General features: G+C 35.5%; 1 protein-coding gene across 1 annotated transcript in view; it reads left to right on the top strand.

Moving 5' to 3' along the window:
• Positions 1-21,164, top strand: part of acer3 (alkaline ceramidase 3) — a 93,005-nt gene that overhangs the window by 64,112 nt on the left and 7,729 nt on the right. Inside the window, exons 5-10 of the mRNA XM_039744534.1 lie at positions 2,350-2,431; positions 7,384-7,419; positions 11,150-11,208; positions 13,301-13,402; positions 16,126-16,230; positions 21,073-21,118. Coding sequence (XP_039600468.1) covers positions 2,350-2,431; positions 7,384-7,419; positions 11,150-11,208; positions 13,301-13,402; positions 16,126-16,230; positions 21,073-21,118 — 430 coding nt within the window. The remainder of the gene's footprint in view (positions 1-2,349; positions 2,432-7,383; positions 7,420-11,149; positions 11,209-13,300; positions 13,403-16,125; positions 16,231-21,072; positions 21,119-21,164) is intronic.

Genomic DNA, 21,164 nt, shown 5'->3' with positions numbered 1-21,164 from the left:
GTCAATTTTGATCCTTGTTCAAGTAGCAGCACCTAAGTAAACCGCTCAATGCTCATTCTGCTGGGAATGGGAGGGATTTTTGAAGTAAAAAGTCAATTTTGGAAATTGATGAAATGACATTTTTAAATGTCCATAATAAAGAAAAAAAAAAACAAAGATGAGTATATCTGGAGTGTTTGAGTGTGGGGTAAGTACAAGAGACATGTAATGCAATACACTGCTTGACAGCCACTGTCAACTTTATTACTAAGCTAATCACATTGCAGCAATTTCATTGTGAAGATGACCTGCTGAAGTTTAAACTGAGCATCAGAATGGAGAAGAAAGGTGATCTAAATGAATATGGCATGGTTGTTGGTGCCAGATGGGCTGGTCAGTGTATTTTAGAAATTGCTGATATACTGGGATTTTCACGCACAGCCATCTTTAAAGTTTACAAAGAATGATCCGAAAAAAGGAAAATAGCCAGTGAGCGGCAGTTCTCTGGGCAGAAATGCCTTGTTGATGTCAGAAGTCAAATGAGAGTGGCTAGACTGGTTTGAGCTGATAGAAAGGCAACATTAGCTCAACTAACCACTCATTACACCCGAGGTATGCACAGCACATTGAACCTTGAAGCAGATGGGTGCCACTCCTCTCAGCTAAGAACAGACAACTGCGGCTACAATTTACATCGGCTCACCAAAATTGGACTAGAGAAGATTGGAAAACCGTTGCCAGGTCTGATGCATATTGATTTCTGCTATGACATTCAGGTGATAGGGTCAGAATTTGGCATCAACAACATGAAAGCATGGATCCATGCTGCCTTGTATCAATGATTTAGGCTGGTGCTGGTGGTGTAATGGTGCGGTGGATATTTTCTTGACACACAGCCTACCTGAGTATTGTTGCTGACCATGTCCATCTCTTAATGCCATCAGTGTACCCATCTTTTAATGGCTACTAACAGCAGTTTAACACGCTATGTGACAAAGCTCAAATCATCTCAAACTGATTTCTTGAACATGACAGTGAGTTCACTGTACTCAAATGGCCTCCACAGTTGCAAGATTTCAATCTAATAGAGCACCTGTAATAGAAAATACTCATCATTAATATGCAGTCTACAAATCTGCAGCAACTGCATGATGCTGTTATGTCAATATGGACCGAAATCCCTGAAGAATGCTTCCAGCATTTTGCTCAATATATGCCACTAAGAATTATGGCTGTTCAGAAGGAAAAAGTGTGTACTAACCATTCAAGTACTAGCAAGGTGTACCTGATAAAGTGGCCGATGAGCATATATTCAGGCATTTATCAATTGTAATAAATTGTATCCATTATTTAGTCTCTCTCTTAAAACTAGCCTAAACTGTAACATTTACATTTATTTGCTAAGCAGATTTCTACAAAAGAGGTCAACATAATCAAGTAAACATCAGTCTAGGGCACTATCTGTGAACATGTATTACAGAACAAGGATGCAAAATTGATCATAAAAAGTGAAGAGCCAAGAACAAAACACAGAATAAAAATACAGAATAGTTGCCATTCCCAGGTTACAAAACCTAACAGCTAATATCAGTTAGATAGGAATTCACCAAAGAAGAGATTTTTCACACACTTGTTGAACACATCGAGGAAGTCAGCATTTCGAATTGAGGTGGGGAGCTTGTTTCACTAGCTATGAGCTGTACATGAAAAGAGTCTGGACTGAGATATGATGTCCTTCAGAGGCCGATTCACTGACTGCCTTTCATCAGCAATCCTGAGTGGATGAGAAGGATCAAAGGACCTCATACGTGTATATATATATATATATATATATATATATATATATATATATATATATATATATATATATATATATATATATATAGGTGCAGATCCATTGGCTACTATGCAGGCAAGCATTAAGGATTTGAACTTATTGCGTGCCCTACAGGAAGGCAATGTAGTGATCCCTGTGATTGACTTGGAGATGATATTTCTTCATCCAAGTTGCAATATAAGTGAGAAATGCAGCGATTCTAGCTTATAATGTGTGGTCCTCAGGAATTAACGACAGGTACAGCTGTGTATCATCAGCAGAGCACTAAATTTAGAAACCATGGGACCAGATGATAGGGCCTAGTGAGGAACTGAAACTCCCTTAAACAAGTGAAAGTTAACAAAGCTACTTCAGTTACAACCTATTAAGAAGTATTCCAAAGAAACAGAATTTTAGAACTGTGTTAAATGTTTGATTCTAAATTTTTAAAGTTCATTAGAAACATTGATTAAAATAAGGGGTTGTAGCAAAAATTTGTCTGAAGGAAAGAGTAAGTGATGAGTAAATATTTTGTATGCTTTGTTCTCTTGCAGATATGAATGCTTTAAACAGAAGAAATCCTTCAACTATTTTCTATTCATTTTATTATTGACATTCAGCATTTTGGTTACAACAGTAAGTTATTTCTTTGTGGAATTTGAGCTGAAGTCATTCAAATAATTAGATTTGATTTTTTAAGCATTATATACAAGAAGCAGTTCTACTTGTTGTGTTATAATAGGCCTGTTTTACAGGCAGAATGTTTTTTATCTGGTTTACAAATCACCCTCAGATTTTTTTATTATTGTGGGTTTTTTTTTTACCTTCAATGGAAAGTTACCTCCTCTAGAGTCCTGAAACAGATCTCTTATCTTTGCTTAAAATTTCTAAGGAGGACCTCACCAACAGCAACACAAGGGTGTTGGTGCTTTATTAAACTTGAAAGCATTTCATAATGAATGTAATGTTTTAGTTGAATGCCAAATTTTCTTATGTTATTATTAGGGCAATTTCTAAAATACAGTTTTTAATTTGGTGCTGCTGTAGAAACAACACCAAATTTTTTTCTAATTAAAATTGTGTCGCACGTTCGATGGATGTTGCTTTCACTGAGTTTCTGGCTTATAAAGTAAATTTAATGATGAAAAGGATAACTAACACTTTACTACCATTTTGTTATGATGTGCACTAAGAAAATCATGCTCGATTTCAGTCCAGTAGACCTTATGCATTGATATTAATAACATTCTAAACTGAATTTTGCAAATGGCTGCATGCTTGCTTTTGAATTTGTGTAGTACAAAAGATAAGGGAAATCAGAAGCTGTGTGATAAAAATACCAGCATTACAGAGTTTCTCAAAAATATATACACTTGACTTTTACCTGCAGGTCTACCTGAAATTGAAACTGTAGAATATTTTAAATATTTAAGACAGAAAAGGTATACATTGGAAGAGATATGTATTTATGCCTTATTTCATACATGCGTCTTGATAAGATATTGCTGTTTATTTATTTGTTGTTGACACTGGATTTATGCCAAAGGTGAATAAGTGGAGCGTTAGAAATAATTTGGTAACATATTAATGTACATGTCTGAAATAATTTGAAGAATAAAATGTATAGCATCTGACATCCTCCAATAATAGTTATGACATGCCAGTATTGTTTGGGAGGCAGACTTTGGTGGTTTAAGCAGTCCAAAAGTAGCTTGCTGTCTCTTCTAGTGAAAAGAAGTTACATATCAGCTCAGTATTCTGTTCATAGTGGAGGTGGATAAACATCAGAGAATCTAAAATTCATGAAGTGCTATTAAATACCAAGTACATTATATAGGAAAGTCATAGGCCCTTGGCTATCCAACAGTATTTTATTAAATAAATAATAAGAAGAAAAAAGTTTCAATAATTCTGTTAGTGCTAGCTGCGCATAAGGAAGTCACAGAAGAAAACATCCCAACAAACCCCTAGAGTATGCATTGTATAAAACTGGTCTCTCCACTGAACAACAATGTCAAGAGCCTTGTGAAAGCCATACAAAAAGAATATAAAAAGTTACTTCTTCTATAATATCATAAGATCCAATTGGATTTATTAAAGGCAGTTAACTTCAAACCTATAACAATTTATTTCATATACTTCTACAGTATCTGAGTTTCCAGAGTTCAGTTATGTGCTTGGATAAAACTATTATACTATAGCTATTATATTCTGTTTGCAAAAATAATACAAAATAATGACATTTTTGTCCTAGAATCTACAACTAGACAGAACTTCCCATTGTGACTAAAGCTATTTTCTTTTGAAACACTGGCTATCCACAAATAACCAGAGAGTCGGGTGATTGAAGAAGTACTTGAACAAAACATATCTTTATATGTGGATGATACAATCTCTTATATATATTTCTCTTCTGGTTCGTCGAGCTTCCACTTCAAAAACGGTCCCGCCCACACACAGCCAACACGGCATTTCTCGATTCCTTTTTGTCCTCTTCCACAGATACCTCAACCTCCAGGCCACAGACCGTACTGTTTTAAAATACATGGGCAAATTTATCACCAAATCTCTCCACTATACGCTAACACTTCTACCTCTCCAGGATATGGATAGTTGTATGTTTTTGACGCAGCGCAAGATACTGAAGTACGGTTACAAAATAAAGCAAACTCTGCATGCAGCGAAAATTTACTTCTCCAGCTAGATCTTACAAACACATGCATGAAATCGCTCAGTCCAATGCAACAGCATCTATATGAATGGTTTTTAAGGAAAACCCTGGGCAGGATTTACGACGATACAATGCCCTGACATGTCACATCGATGTTGTAGTGATTTTTGTCAGAGAAGATGGCGAACTCCCTGCCAAAAAGGACATGTGCATCTATCCCAGAGGCAACTCCTGTAAACAGATTTCCACGCTCAATATGAATTGAGATCCTATAAAGGATCCCTTACAGAGACATTGGCTGGCACAATGATGTACAACATGTTCCCGATAAAAGAACCGCCAACCAAATCAGGCTTACTCAATGCCAGTTTTACGCGTACAGATTATCAATGAGGAATACATTTAGTATTTTGCACTCCAGCAGCAAACTATTCCAACAGTACGTCGTAGATGCGTATGTTAAAACAGAGGGCGCGCATCTCAACTATCTCAGATTACATCAAAGAGATCTGCTCCTGGAACAATACAGAGGACTATCAGACGCACTGCAAGCGAAGGCTGAAAATAACAAAGTATGTGTAGACAAAATTACCATATTATTTCCAGGAAGTCCAAGATACATGCAACAAAACTATTGTTGTACGTGTCTTTTTCTGCGGTTAGAGCTTTTGTCGTCTCCAGCAAAACACCTATTCACAAGTGCGTCTTTCAATAAGTATTTCTTTCTTCTTGATTTCTGAATTCCTTTATCACCGTTTTCTGTTCCTATTCTTATACTGCCACGGCAGGCGTCGGCTCGTTATTTATATTACTGATCAGTACTCGTAACTGCCACATGTATTGCGTTGTTTGGAGGAATTCCTTATTATTTCTGAGTTCACAATTAATTTGAGTAAGAGATTATTTTCAGTGAATAGTCTTACACTTCAGCTTGAATTGGTTCAGTTTTCTTTAACTGTCTTTCTTGCACCAGTTCAGATACGTAGAAGTTAATTACAGAAAATGAAAGATCTGTTAAAGTTTCATTTTTGTGGCTTGATGTAAGATATTAAATAAGATGCTAATAGGTATAACTTACTTTTGTCTACATTCTATAGCCTAAATGGAAACAATTAAAAGTTATCAGTTTCAAAATGTAAGTTAATTAAAATGAAGGCAAAAAAGTATGTTCCTTTTGCAGCAGTAATTGGTTTCTAGTTAAGAAAGTCGTTAGGATGAACAGTTGTAATCACTTTGGACATCCATGATTTTGATCTGACACCCCAGCAGCAGTATGTACAGCTAAAAGAAGTTCATTTTGGCAAAGCAGGTGTCAAGCAGCAGCCTGATTGTTGTAAATAAACACCAAAGAGCTTATATATAACTGACACCTTTGCACAATTTAAAAAGTACTTTTCTGTGATACAACAACTGTCATCTTGCACTCCATTTGATTGATGCTTGTGGACCACACTGATATAAATTTCCAACCGGATTTGCTAACAATAGAGCCAATATTCCATCAGGTTTGTTACAGAATACAGTTTATAAAGTGCATTTTAACAACTAATTTTATGAAGTACTGTGTTTTCATGTCTGTCAATGAGCATTTGACTCTTTTTTTTCAGTAACATAGAATTGTGTATTTTTCAGGTATTTTGATACCATCTGTATGTTAGAAATTTTGCTTTTTACATTGTTGACGTTGTTGTACTTACATTTAGATCTCATACTCATTGGGACTGAAACATATGCTTGCATAGGATTTTCTGTACATTTTAACAACATGCCTCAGACATAAGATGCATGAGACTTTCTATTAACCTAATCTTTTTCCAGCTGCTCAAGACATTCCAGCTGTGTACAGCAACTACAAATTAAATGTATGTGATTGTAGAAGATTGCACCTATTTTGGTTGTCAGTCTTTGGATTTAAAAGAGCTTAGTATCCCACAAGGAATTAAAACTCTTTCACAATTCTACATTAACATCTGCTTTTGATTGTGGACTTTCTTCAAGGTCCCATATGCTCCCTCAATACTAGATGATTGGTGAAAACCTGAAAGACACATTTTTTTTTTAAATATGTATTTTCACTGCCCTTCACAAAATCTCCAGCAGCAATCTTGGTGTTATGAGGGAAAAGTCAGCAAGCCTTGCAGTACATTCAAAATACATAATGTATTTAGAAAGTTTAAAACAAATGTAACTTCCATTTTTCAGTGGTTGGTAGATTGACCTGTTTACTATTTATGGACTATTGTTTTGGAAGTGATGTCCTTCACATTTTCATTAGGTTTTGCAGTAGCTGGTCACATGATAAAGAGGTCTATTTTATAAGTGATAGTGTACATATTTAGCATGTGAAGGCAGGATCATGGGAAGCTGTAAAAAAATTAACAGGCAAAATATGAGTGTTAAAAGCAAATTTAGTACAGTATTAAAGATAACACCTATTAAATTATTACTAATATTGTGCCTAATTTTGGGGGACATGTTTTAGTTCTGGTGTTTGTTTTTTAATGGACAAGCTGTAAGTACTGAATATTTATATATGAATATCAGTTTTTAAAGCAGCTGCCAAGGAAATGCACCAAAATTGGAATGTTATTTGAGGCTATTCCATTTGTTATGTTGTATTTGTAAGTCCTATATTTAAAGGCAACATAAAGCAAATACCTGTACTTAAAAAAGAATGAAAAAAATCTGTCCTTTAAATGAAAAGCAACCCATGAACTAGATAGCACAGATAAACTGGACACTATATGGTTGTTTTTAGTGTGTTATGTTATTCAGTTTAGGCAATACACTTGAAGTTTGCTCTAGCCAAACATGTTTCCATACAATTTGATTTTCATGCAGTTTTAAAAAAAAAAATATTTGGTTAAATTTTCTACATTTTTCAAATTAAAGCTTGTTAAAATTGTTTTTATTACAGGTATACTTGCAGTGGAAAGAGCCAATATTCCATCAGGTTTGTTACAAAATACAGTTTATAAAGTGCATTTTAGCAACTAATTTTATGAAGTACTGTGTTTTCATGTCTGTCAATGAGCATTTGACTCCTTTTTTTCAGTAACATAGAATTGTGTATTTTTCAGGTATTTTGATACCATCTGTATGTTAGAAATTTTGCTTTTTACATTGTTGACATTGTTGTTGTACTTAAATTTAGATCTCATACTCATTGGGACTGAAACATATGCTTGCATAGGATTTTCTGTACATTTTAACAACATGCCTCAGACATAAGATGCATGAGACTTTCTATTAACCTAATCCTTTTCCAGCTGTTCAAGATATTCCAGGAACTGCAAATTAAATGCATGTGATTGTTGAAGATTGCAACTATTTTGGTTGTATTTTTGTACAAATTCAGTCTTTGGATTTAAAAGAGCTTAGTATCCCACAAGGAATTAAAACTCTTTCACAATTCTACATTAACATCTGCTTTTGATTGTGGACTTTCTTCAAGGTCCCATATGCTCCCTCAATACTAAATGATCGTCATGGTTGGGTAAACAGTTCTCGGTAGTAAAGTATTAAAATGCTATTGTGTGTTTCTAAAGTATGTACAATTTTTTAAGGTTCCCACTTGATTTCTCCCATAGTTTAAGTAAAGTCTTTACTCTTGTTCAAGATTTTATCCATTACAAGTTCACTTTGTAAAAAGTAACCAACTTCTGTAATCAGAGCTCTAAACTTTGTTCCTTACATTTATTTTTCATTTTACCATTATTTATTATCTTAAGGAAAGATACTTCAGAATAGTAGTGCACATATTTAGAAAAAGTCCATTCTAATTTGCTGGACAGTTTCAGGACACACACTGTCCACATATGTCACTTGGTGGTCAAAGTGAATGCCTAATACTGACTATTTTGAAAGATGTGTATTATAAATAAATTTAAAATATATTACATGTTCTAACAAACAGTTTCCAATGCTATGGTATTGTACTTCTAAATCTATACTGCTTATGCTTCTTGACATCTAAATTGTACCAAAATCTTTCAAATCTTTATATAGTATTTGGTGAGTCCATATGTCAGTACCATTGATCTATTCCAGGAGTACACTCTCATTGTTTTTTTTGAGTTACCAGGCCATATGACCTTGCTGGTAAATAGCACCTATAGTCCTGACTCTCAGAGTGACCCTGGCTGAGTCTCTCATTTATATTAGTGTAATTCTCCTCTGGCCTTTGATTGTCAAGTGAAAGCCTTCCATGACTACAGGGCTGCATAAAGTATACCTATTATGCTCTCTGAGATACACAAGCAGAGCCCTAAACAAATTCTGGTATACTGATAAGTTTGTGACCCTGTACTAACTTTTGCTCATGAAGTATAGATAATGTTGGAAAGAATGACAATGTGGACAGAGGTTTGGAATTGATTTATTTTATTATTATGAAGGGAAGCTGTGCTTAATTCCCGCACAATAGTTATGATCTTATAAATCTGGGAAAAGATTACTGTAGCCATTGTTAATCTTGATTGAAAAAAAAATGTGAGTATCTTTTGCTTTTTATGTGGACATTGGATATAGTTTACCTACACAGTGATGTGTAAACAGTCAAATGTTGTATCTAAAACAAAAAATAGAATTAGCCCTGTATTATAAATATACTCATAATGCACAGTTTGGAATGTAACAATGAAGTGTAGACCAGGGTTCTACATTTAGGGTCTCTCTATTTTCTTCTAGAGTTTAGTTTTAGATAGATTTTATTATACATAGAAGAAAATTTGTTTACAGCAAGTATGTTCAAACATAGCATTTTGTTCACAGGTATATTAAACATAAAATTATATACTTTGCTATAATTCAATCACATACCTGTAGTTCCTATGGAAAAGAATTTTGAATTCTAACCAAACATTGTAATTTTATAATGTTCATTAGGATCCAGTCCCCAACAATAGCTACTTTATGATTAAGAGTTCAGCTCCAAGAGTAAAGAGGTTCCCTGATTTTTTTGGATGATCTACTGATGTAAACATTAGAAACTTTGAATTGAGGAGATTTCCACATTGAACTCCTCTGTTGTTCTTTTACTAAGTAAATATCTTTAAAATAAAATAGTACTTAACAGAATCTATTTGATTGACATCCTAATCTTGCAAGAACAATGACAGTCATCCACAAAGTTTTGAATTTGCTTGTTCTATGAGAACTGTGCCAGATGTTTGCGTGCAAGATAAATAAGAGGCAGATAAGAGACCTGAGAATCCAGTGAATAAATGGAGCTCATCAGATCAGCACCTAACCAGTTTAATTCATTGTGTTGTATTAATTAAAAAGTGAGGTTCAAAGCCACCATATTTGAGACTAAAAACAGAAATTAGCAATGAGTTTCTTAAGTACTCACTTGCCATATGCAGAAATTTAAGTGTGTCATTCCCACCACCCCAAGTTTTGTGTGACAGTCTACTGTTAATGAATCTGTCAAATGATTTATGGAAATAAGAGGCTAAGACAGTACATTTGTAGTCATTTCTGGGCATTTAGTTGTAGAACCATTGATAAATGGAATGGATCTGCTTCAAGAGTTTGAATACCTGCCATAAATCCAGAGGCATTTGAATTTCTTTGTTAGGTAAGCAATTATAGTGTGTTATTGAAATCCTCACCTAATCTTTTTCCTTGCTTCTCAATTTTCCAAGCAGTTTAATAACATCCAGTCAGGTGGTTTTATTTTTGTGTGAAATTTTGTACATGATTGTTTTTCTTCAGAGCTCCTCCCCCAAAGTCTTCCCGTGTTTCCTTTAAAATAAATTGGTTTAAAGAGCTCATGGGTAGCTCAGAAGTGTGTTAGTAGCTCATATTTAGAACAAAGTTATTGTAATTTGTACGTGTTGTTTACTTAACGTGCTTAGTTGAATACTGCATGCAATTGAGCTGAAACTTAAGAAATTAAATGTGATAACCTGATATTTCTGTGCTGTGTTCACTTATTCACTTAACTGAAAAAACCAAGGAAATGCTTGAAAATCACAATTGAGAATTTCTAAATTAATCAAATGTTAATTACTTTAAAACTCTTGATTCTTATGAGAACTTTTGTCATTTATTGGCATATGTCAATCATGGTTTTATAAGTGGGTGAAGTAGATATTTGAGAGTGTAAAACTACAGGATCCCCATTCTCAAATCAAAATAGGAAGAGCATAATAGAAAATAAAGCTTTGTTTGGTATAATGTCTTTGACAACTGCTTAGTAACTGTTATTAACAAAACAAAAGTATAAGGCTTTAATCCACAAGTGAAGGACATAATAAAATAGAAATGATCTTTAAAAACTCTGTCTTAGTGTTGGCTAACAATTTCACTATTTAAAAAAAAAATCTGAGTATCTTTCAGTTGTTGTTAACTCAGTGGCTTTTTTGTCCTCTTTTATTGAAATTCTGAGTTCACATCAGCAATTATTACATTTTACCCTGCCATCAGTGGTCGGATTAATTTTATTATACTTATAAGTAGTTCTGAGTGCTTTTCTCTTAGCTGTTTAGCTACTTCTTTGTGCAAAAAAATTTTAAAAATATGCAGCTGTTTTTTTTTTCTTTTAGTGGACTTGAGTAAAAGCTAAATAATGAATCAAAACTGACATCATAACTGAACTGTTTAAAGTATTAACCATTACACCACTATGTGCATGTAGTTTTAGTAATATATCATTCTTGTTTGTCTTTTTATTTCAGGTTATGTATGGGATATTGGTTGGATGTTTAGTGCTCAGATCTGTATATATTGTTACATGGTATGTAGTTACATTGTATGTACTGCTTCATCCTTTTTCTTCCACACATAATTTTAGAATTTTGATAAGTTTAGTCTAAATTTTTAACATTTTTCATGCCTGATATTTACTGTGTGATGACTTTAATAGAAAGTGTCCTAAATCCTGTGTCTTACTTACCATACCTTTGCTACTGTGGAAGCAGTTTTATAACAAGCAAGTGTATCTTCTATCAGAAATAAACATTCATTGATTAAAGTAGAATTATTACCCAGCATTGCTAATGCATAGCTAGTTGGTTTTTCATTATCTGTCAGAATGATCTGTGCCACACTAATCAATGATTCTTAATTGGCTTTGTAAATGTAATTGTGCCCTACAGTTGACTTGTGCAATATCCATTTCTTGTGCTTAATAGATAGGTAGAGATAGGCTCCTACTATCTGTTATCCTTAAATGATTCAAACATTACGGACAGTGAATGGATAAATGATAATAACTTAAGTGATTTGTAAACCTTTTAACATGCAAATTGGAGGATTTGTGTTACTTTTGTTTGATGCTTTACTTTTGAAATTTGTTAATTTTAACATCATTAAAACAGATACAAACATTTTCAATCAATCAATCAATCAACATTTATTTATATAGCACATATTCATACAAAAAAATGTAGCTCAAAGTGCTTTACAAAATGAATAGAGAAATAGAAGACACAATAAAAGATAAACATAAGTCAACATTAATTAACATAGAATAAGAGTAAGGTCCGATGGCCAGGGTGGACAGAAAAAACAAAAAAAACTCCAAAGGCTGGAGAAAAAAATAAAATCTGTAGGGGTTCCAGACCAAGAGACCGCCCAGTCCCCTCTGGGCAATCTACCTAACATAAATCAAACAGTCCTCTTTGTATTTAGCGTTTTCATCGAAGGACCTGATGATGATGGTCACGTAGACTTCTGGCTTTCAGTCTATCAATGTTGGTGCATCATGATGCTTTGAGTAGGTGGTGGTGGCGCAGGCCGCCACCACAAAGAAACCGGAAAAGAAACAGAAGAGAGAGTAGGGGTCAGTACGGATTTTAGAGCCACCATGAATAGTTATTATGAAGAATTGAACATACAGAGTATCAGTATTAAGTTAAAGTGAAGTTATAAAAAGGCCATGTTAAAGTAATGTGTTTTCAGCAGTGTTTTAAAGTGTTCTACTGTATTTGCCTGGCGAATTCCTATTGGCAGGCTATTCCAGATTTTGGGTGCATAACAGCAGAAGGCCGCCTCACCACTTCTTTTAAGTTTAGCTTTTGGAATTATAAGGAGACACTCATTTGAAGATCTAAGGTTACGATTTGGAATATAACGTGTCAGGCATTCCGATATATAAGATGGAGCGAGATTATTTAAGGCTTTATAAACCATAAGCAGTATTTTAAAGTCAATCCTAAATGACACAGGCAACCAGTGTAGTGACATCAAAACTGGAGAAATGTGTTCGGATTTTCTTTTCCCAGTTAGGATTTTATGCAATAAAGCCTGGAGTGTATGTGCTGTTGTAATCATTTTAATAAATCTATGTTTGCACACCAAATTAAAAAAATAGTTATGACAATATTAATCACATTTACTTGGATTTTATACAGTACTGTATACATTTTTTATGTTTTGTCATTCCTATATAGCGTCATTTCACATTTGCTTGTGTGCGTTTTTTGTTGTGTATTTGCTTGTATGTCAGTATAAAGTGTGTGTGTGTGTGTGTGTGTGTGCGTGTGTGTGTGTGTGTGTGCAGTATTTGGATGTCTGCAGCAGTCTAAGTTGTCTTTAAAGAATTATTTAAAGTAATTATCCATTTATGCATAGCATGTAAGAGCAGTTGCATTAAGGCAATTGGTGTTGCTTTCATGGTGATATAACCTGCTGTTTGTCTTGTCTAGTTAGTCACCATTTGAATTTAGGCCACTCATTAAATGTCTTTATTTTCTGTACTAAACAATTTGAAACTTTGGAAGTGTAATATTCTCTATTATATATTGCAAACTTTATTTAAAACACTTTTGTGGTTTTTACATTAATAGAATTTTCAGAGGATTTCTTTCTTTTTTTTATTTTGTTAGGGTGTACCCGTGGTTGAGACCCCTTGCATATACATCTTTAGGTGTATTTCTAGTGGGGTTTGCATTGTGGAATGTTGATAACATTTTCTGTGACACCTGGAGGTAATGTATTTGATCATTAAGATGTATAACAATGTTTGGATATTGGTCTATGTACAAAACATGTTTTCTACATGCCTGAATATATTTCAAGTGGATTATATTTCAAGTTTCAGGCATTTGAATTTCAGTAAATGGTTACCTTCTAATGATCTTTTTTACTTCATGAGTTTTATCAATTTTTACAAAAAGGTAATAAAATGTTATTAGACTGTGAATGAGTTTACAGTATAAAGTGTTCAGTTCTTTAGCAGGATTTTGTAAGTATACTCTGTTTTTGTCTCCACCATGTGGAAGGATATTGATGCAATATAATATTAATTTTAACTAAGTATTATTTTATGGGAAATTTTTCACATTGTTTTACTTACATAAAGTATTTTATATTTTTTTAAAATATGACCCAGCATGCACACACATGCTATTGACATTTATCTTTATCTATAGCATACAGTTGTTGTTTTTCTTCTTCTTCTTCTTTTGGCTGCTTCCAAACCTTCCTGTCCTCTGCATCTTGCTCTGTTACACCCATCACCTGCATGTCCTCTCTGTCCACATCCATAAAACTTATCGTTGGCCTTCCTCTTTTCCTCTTGCCTGGCAGCTCTATCTTTATAATACCCTTTCCCATTATACTCAGTATCTCTCCTCTACACATGTCCATACAAATGGAATCTCACCTGTCTGACTTTATTTCCTAACCTTACAACCTGAGTTGACTTGTCTCGTTTCTAATCCTGTCTATCCTCGTCACACCCAGTGCAAATCTTAGCATCTTTAACTCTGCCACCTCCAGCTCTGTCTCCTGCTTTCTGGTTTGTGACGCCATCTCCAACCCATATAACATAGCTGGTCTCACTACTGTTTTGTAGACATTCCTTTTCACTCTTGCTGATACCCGTCTGTTACAAATTACTCCTGACCCTCTTTTCCACCCATTCCACCCATCCTGCACTCTCTTTTTCACCTCTCTTCTACAATCCCCGTTACTCTGTACTGTTGATCCCAAGTATTAAAACTCATACACCTTCACCAACTCTACTCCCTTCATTCTCACCATTCCAGTAACCTCCCTCTCATTTACACACATGTATTCTGTCTTATTCCTGCTGATTTTCATTCCTCTCCTCTCTTTAGCATATCTCTACCTCTCCAAGGTGTCCTCAGCCTGCTCCCTACTCTCGCTACAGATCACAATGTCATCAGCAAAACATTATTGTCCATGGGGTCTCCTGTCTAATCTTATTTGTCAATCTGTCCATCACCATTGCAAATAAGAAAGGGCTCAGAGCCGATCCCTGATGTAATTCCACCGCCATGTTGAATGCATCTGCCACTCCTACTGCAGTCCTCGCCTATTGTTACACTTCACTTGTACATATCCTGTACAACTCTTACGTACTTCTCTGTCACACCCGACTTCCTCATACAATACCATTACAATACAGTAGTTTTTAATTAATTTTATTTCAAGAAAGTAATGTAGTGAACTATCAAGCAGAAAAACATTACAGAAGTTATACAAGTTAATTCAAAATTAATCTAGAAAGAACACCAGCGAAATAAAAAGGGGAAAATGCAAAATCTAACAAAACAGGCTATATAGCAATGTATAGCATAGTTTTAACAAATTTTATGCTGTCAATCTAATAATATATTTTTCAACAACTCTATACTGTATGTGTTGTTTACTTCAGTTTTGTTAAATGCTGATAATTATTCAAGTATGATTTAAGTACTGTGCTGCTGGAAAATAAGTGAACACTTCAGTCTAAAAAAATATTTTTATCTACAGTATTCATTATGTAATATTCAGTTTTCAGTATATATTCCTTCGTTATATAAAATTATTTATTTTACAAGAACTTACTTTGAAAGTTCGGAAACCTTTTAATTCAGTAAGTGGTAACACATCAATTTGTATGAATATGCTGCTTGAGGTCCTATCACAATAGTTCTTTAGGTTTAAGAACTGAACCACATTAAAAAAATAAGGTTATTAGTTTTAATCCATACCTTAGTAAATATCTGAAATTTTTAAGCTCACTGTTACTCTGAAGGGTACATTGTCTTCTGAAACTCAACTAATGAACAGCTTTTTTCTTCAGAATATGTCATTTTCCAATTCTCAATCTAAAAAGCAGGCTTAGATGGCAAAGCTCCAATATAGAAGGGGTATTTTGTGGCAGGCACTGTTTTCAGCAGATGTGGCTTTGTTATTGTTACTTAAGTTTTACACTGTGTGTTCAGAGAACAATTTTGGAAAAATCTGCAAGATCATTAAAGAAGGCCTTCTGTTCTTTTTTCAGATTAAATGTTTTTGTCTAAGCTACATTACTTAATGTATATTCATGTTATATTGTATTTTTTTTTTTTATTAATTTTATTACAATCCATACAAAGCAATCAAGTTTTTACAAAAAGAAAAATTGAGTTAAGAACAGTTGTATTGTATTATTGAATAGTGAGCATAGGCATTAACAACAACAAGGAAAGGCTGGACATCCTTGAATGTGGTCCTGTATTCTTATTCTCCCTCAGTTTTTCTATTGTATGCATAAGTTCTTCTAAACAATATATACAACTTGTGGATGCAGCTACTTTTCTTTCAGAGAAGTCAAGATTATTTTCTAAGTTAATATAGATTTAAATGTAATGTCATATTCAAAGTTCTGACATTTATAAACTATTAGGATACGCTAGTTTATTTTGACTCATTTTTCTAGGGATGTCCGACAGAAGATGCCTCCTGTCATTGGAGCTGTCACACAGTTTCATGCTTGGTGGCATATATTAACCGGCCTTGGTTCTTACCTCCATGTTCTTTTTAGGTAAGTATTTATTTTTGTATATCCATAGTAACTGAAAACACACCTGAGACTTGTGATATGGAATTTCCTTTGTCTCTGCAAGTTTGCTGTGCAGTCAGATGCATAATCATATTGACAACATACTGTTTGCTTATAAGCATTCATTATCATAAAAAATAACTAAGTTTAAATATTCATCATACTTTAATATTTATTTATTTGTTGCAAGCTTTATGACTTTCTGGATCATGTTTTAGTTCCTTAGGTACACACATACCCTAACATTTACGGACTAGAAGGTAACTGGATGAAACATTGGCAACCAATACATTTCTATGGTAGCAGGGGCACCAGAATTATTATCTTCAGCATGGCCAGTAGTGCAGTAACTATTGTAACCACCGCTGCAACACCGTAAAACTGAGGCACAACCTCACAATGTCTCCCTGATTGATTGCCGAGCACACTTATATACATATACTTCAAAGAACAGGATAAGGGAGAAGGAGCATTTAGTGGTGAAATACCTGCAGAACTACGAACAACTAGGGTGATTTCTTGGAGGTCAGACTGGGATATGCTGCTACATTCTGGTTGGCAAAGCAGAAACAGGAAAGTGTAGGTACAACATACCAGCCCACTACAACCCCTGGGTACAACACAAGTCAGGAAAAACAACATTCCTTGGAAAGTTTAAACTCTTGCTTACCTCAGTAAGGAAGTCCCACACAAACAGAATGTAGAGGAGGTAGACATTGCAGAGCTTTTTAGTGGGTAGATATTTTCACCTTTTTCAATGTCTACTTAGAGTACCGGCAATGTTTCTTAACATACTGGTGGCTTATCGGCACCGGTTATGGGATTACATACAAGAATGAAACAGACGGGTAGTATCTATATATATATAATTCACTAAGGCAAGACAACCATGGAAAGCACTCCGGAAGAGGCGTGGATTCACTAAGCTGCCGACAAGTGAGACACCTATGGCGAACGCAGGAAGGAGCCACGCTCACCAACTCCAAAACCATTGGATACGACGACAACTCACAGAGCCACGGCCACCAACTCAGACGCAACGACACAGAAAAACCGGCGTCATTTATATTCGTCTGTCGTTGAGGTCACATGCAGCTCCGACCCACGTTGACTGTTAATAGAGGCAGTTTCTCGCGGAGGTGAATCGCCAAATGCGGCGTGTAAAACTGTTTGCGAGGGGTATCCCATGGGATCCTTAAAACGTTCCTTTACAACTGAGGTTAAAACACAATGAAGTGAGCAGTCTTTAAAAAACGAGTTTCTATATATATAATTCACTAAGGCAAAACAACCTTGGAAAGCACGCCGGAAGGGGCGTGGATTCACTAAGCCGCCGACAAGTGAGACACCTATGGCGCACGCAGGAAGGAGCCACGCCCACCAACTCCAAGGCCATTGGATACGACGACAACTCACAGAGCCACGCCCACCAACTCGGACGAGACGACACAGAAAAACCGGCGTCATTTATATTCGTCTGTCGTAGAGGTCACATGCAGCTCCGACCCACGTTGACTGTTAATAGAGGCATGTTTCTCGCGGAGGTGAATCGCCATATGCAGCATGTAAAACTGTTTGCGAGGGGTATTCCATGGGATCCTTAAAACGTTCCTTTACAACTGAGTTTAAAACACAGTGAAGTGAGCAGTCTTTAAAAAACGAGTTTTCGGTTACGACGCACGACCGCATGCACTATAGCAAATTGTTTTACACGCTACATACAGCAATTCGCATCCGCGACAAACATGCGTCTTTTTAGATTCTCCTGCACTTTGTACACACCCCCCTCCCACCGTGGTCGGGTATCTTGGTGGATTATATATAGAAAGGCAGCCAAAACCACACAGAGCAATGAAAAGTCTACGTGAGTCACAGGTGCATCTGGACTGTACAAAGACTCGAGTGACGAGTTGGAGGTGGGCACATGAGCAGGCAGTGTATACTGAACTAGAAACCAGCAGACTAGCATGACGGAGGGAGCGGAGTGGATGTCCTTCTCCTTTCCTCCCGTTCCACCCTGAGCGCCGCACGGACGATTGTGTTGGTTCGTTCCGTGCATTGCTTAAAACCAAAAAAAAAAAGTAGTCTTTAAAAACCAATAAGCCCTGTGCCTCTGTTTCATTACCGTCTCACTTGCTTCACCAATGCAAGAGGCGATCCGGCGGCGTCATTTCCATGACCCGCCGGGTAACCAAAGTCTTTGGGTTCAGGGGGGAGTATGGTTATAAAGCTGAAACTTAAAGGAATTGACAGAAGGGCACCACCAGGTGTGGAGCCTTTTGCTTCATTTGACTCAACACAGGAAACCTCACCCGGCCCGGGCACGGACAGGATTAACAGATTGATAGCTCTTTCTCGATTCTGTGGGTGATGGTGCATGGCAGTTCTTAGTTGGTGGAGCGAATTGGCTGGTTATTTCCGAAAACGAACGAGACTCCCGCCTGCTAAATAGTTACACGACCCAACAGCGGTCGGCGTCCAAATTCTTAGAGGGACAAGTGGCTTTCAGCCATGTGAGATTGAGCATTAACAGGTCTGTGATGCACTTGTATGTCCGGTACTGCACGCGCGCTACACTGAATGGATCAACGTGTGTCTACCCAGCGTGGGTAAGCCGTTGAACCCCATTCGTGATGGAGACCGTGGCTTCCAATTGTTCCCCACGAACGAGAAATTCCCAGTATGTGCGGGTCATACGCTCGCACTGACTACGTCCCTGCCCTTTGTAAAGCCCCCCCCATGGTCGGGTGACTTGTTGGATTATATATAAAAAAAAAAGCAGCCAGGACCGCAAAGAACAATGAAAAATCAACGTGGAAACCGACTGAGGCGGTGTTTGGAAAATTAACAGTCAACGTGACTCACAGGTGCGTGTGGACTGTACACAGCCGAAAGCGACTCAGGTAGGGAGTTGGGGCGGGCACATAAGCGGCAGTGCGTACTGAACGAGCGCTGTTCAACCCGTCCTTCGCTTTGAAGGAGAAAGCGCGACGCGCTCCTCCGGTTTTCAGTCACGGACAATTGTATGTTGGTTCAGAGCGTGCATTGTTGCAATGTTACTTTTCTTGGTGGTTTATTAAATTACGGATTTTTCAAATGTTTATTTTTTCCTCTGTGCTTAAAAATCATTTAAAAAGCGGCCTGATTATGCAGCGTATGCTACGCCGCGGGTTGGCTAGTTCAATATAATTTGTAAACGAAGGCTTATGCATACTCCACTTGTTCATATGCATCATAATCACCTACACGTGTAGTGTGTGAATGCTACACACGTAAACCACAGATAAGCTGGACTTATATAAAATATTAGGCAAATTTGTTCATAGACAGGTAGTCACATTGAATAGTTTAGTTAGAAAAATAATTATTTCCATTTTCAATAAGAAATTTAAGAATTTACTTACCATATTTTTTTCAGATTACCCTGGGTAAAAAAAATGTAACTTTAGGTGACTATAGGTAACTGTTAAAGTATCTTTTTGGACTAAATTTAAATATCTAATGAGACTTTCTCTTTCACATGAGGATTTTAAGAGACACACAGTTAAAATTTATAACAAAATGATATTTACACTATATATACTGTACATGCTAGTAGCATCACACCTAAAAGGTAGAAATGTACAATTTTCTCCTATATGCCTCAGGAATACTACCTGCCCAGCAATAGTAGGCAAGCATACTGGAAATCCACATGCCGTGGTATCATTTTTCCATTTCAGAAATGACCTGATGAATCCATTTTCCCATGCTTGTTGCTCTCTGCTCTGACATTTCCAGGGAAAAAGCCTAGAAAGTTCTAAAATGTTCACAAGAAGCAATAATAACATTTAAATCCTGTATTTAACTTTAAAAAACATATTAACCTCAATAAAGCTTTATAAAGTAAATATAAAGTTTTAAAAAAGGACATAGCTTACAAACTTAAGAATGATATAGAAAAATTCTGACTACATTTTTGAAATCGGCATGAAAAGTACTTTTAAAACACCTCCTAAGTTGTTCTGTAACTATTTTTTTGAGCAGTGTTAAATAGCAGTCTCTTTTTGCTGATTAAGATAAAGTGAAGTTTTCCATCATTTAGCTACCTAGCTTTAGAGTAGACTACAATTTGTAATTGAGTATAATTTTCTAACACTCAAGTAATAAGGGAAAAAAAGTACTTGAATTTTGAACCCTGGGCACTACACATTGCCACACCATATTTACCAAAATGTATAAGGGTGCCAACAATGCGGAATAGTTTTTAATACTGTATTATACCATTTCTGATCAGAGGATGATGAGTTCCTTATTTTATGTCCAATAATTTCAGTGAACAGATAGCAAACATTATTATTTTGACTATCTGTAAATTTCCAGAGACAGGAAAAAGAGTAATTTTTAAGAAATTAATGAATTAAATACCCAAAAAAATCCACCTGGATTGCACTTATTTATGATATTCCATAACAGTGTTAAGAGACAAGGAATTATTATCTCTCTTTTATAGCAGTGTCATTATTATAATATTAAGTAATATTAAAGTATTAATATTTTGTATAAATATTTAGTACGTTTTGTCATTTTTTTTGTTAAATCTAACTCTGTATACAGAATATACTTTTTGTAAGCAATAGCAGTAGGAGTTGTAACTACTTACTCAGATTACTTGGCTCTGTGTTAAATATACTCAAAGTCTGTGGTATTGTTTTATTATTTAATAAAATATCTAAGTGTATTTATTAGCCGTTTTGAATTTTATTTTATTTTACTGTAAAAGCTTCTTCAGTGTTTACTTTGTTTGAACCATTTCATCTGTACTAACAATATATATTTCCACAGCCTACATACTAGAACACTATACCTAAAACACAGACCTAAAGTAAAGGTAAGTATTCTTTGTGTTTCTTTCTTGTATATGTGAAAGACGTTTT

The sequence above is a fragment of the Polypterus senegalus genome, chromosome 2 (genome assembly GCF_016835505.1).
Source record: "Polypterus senegalus isolate Bchr_013 chromosome 2, ASM1683550v1, whole genome shotgun sequence".
Taxonomy (NCBI): Eukaryota; Metazoa; Chordata; class Cladistia; order Polypteriformes; family Polypteridae; genus Polypterus; species Polypterus senegalus.
Note: the sequence above shows the minus strand (reverse complement) of the source record. Positions and strands in the feature narration are given on the sequence as shown.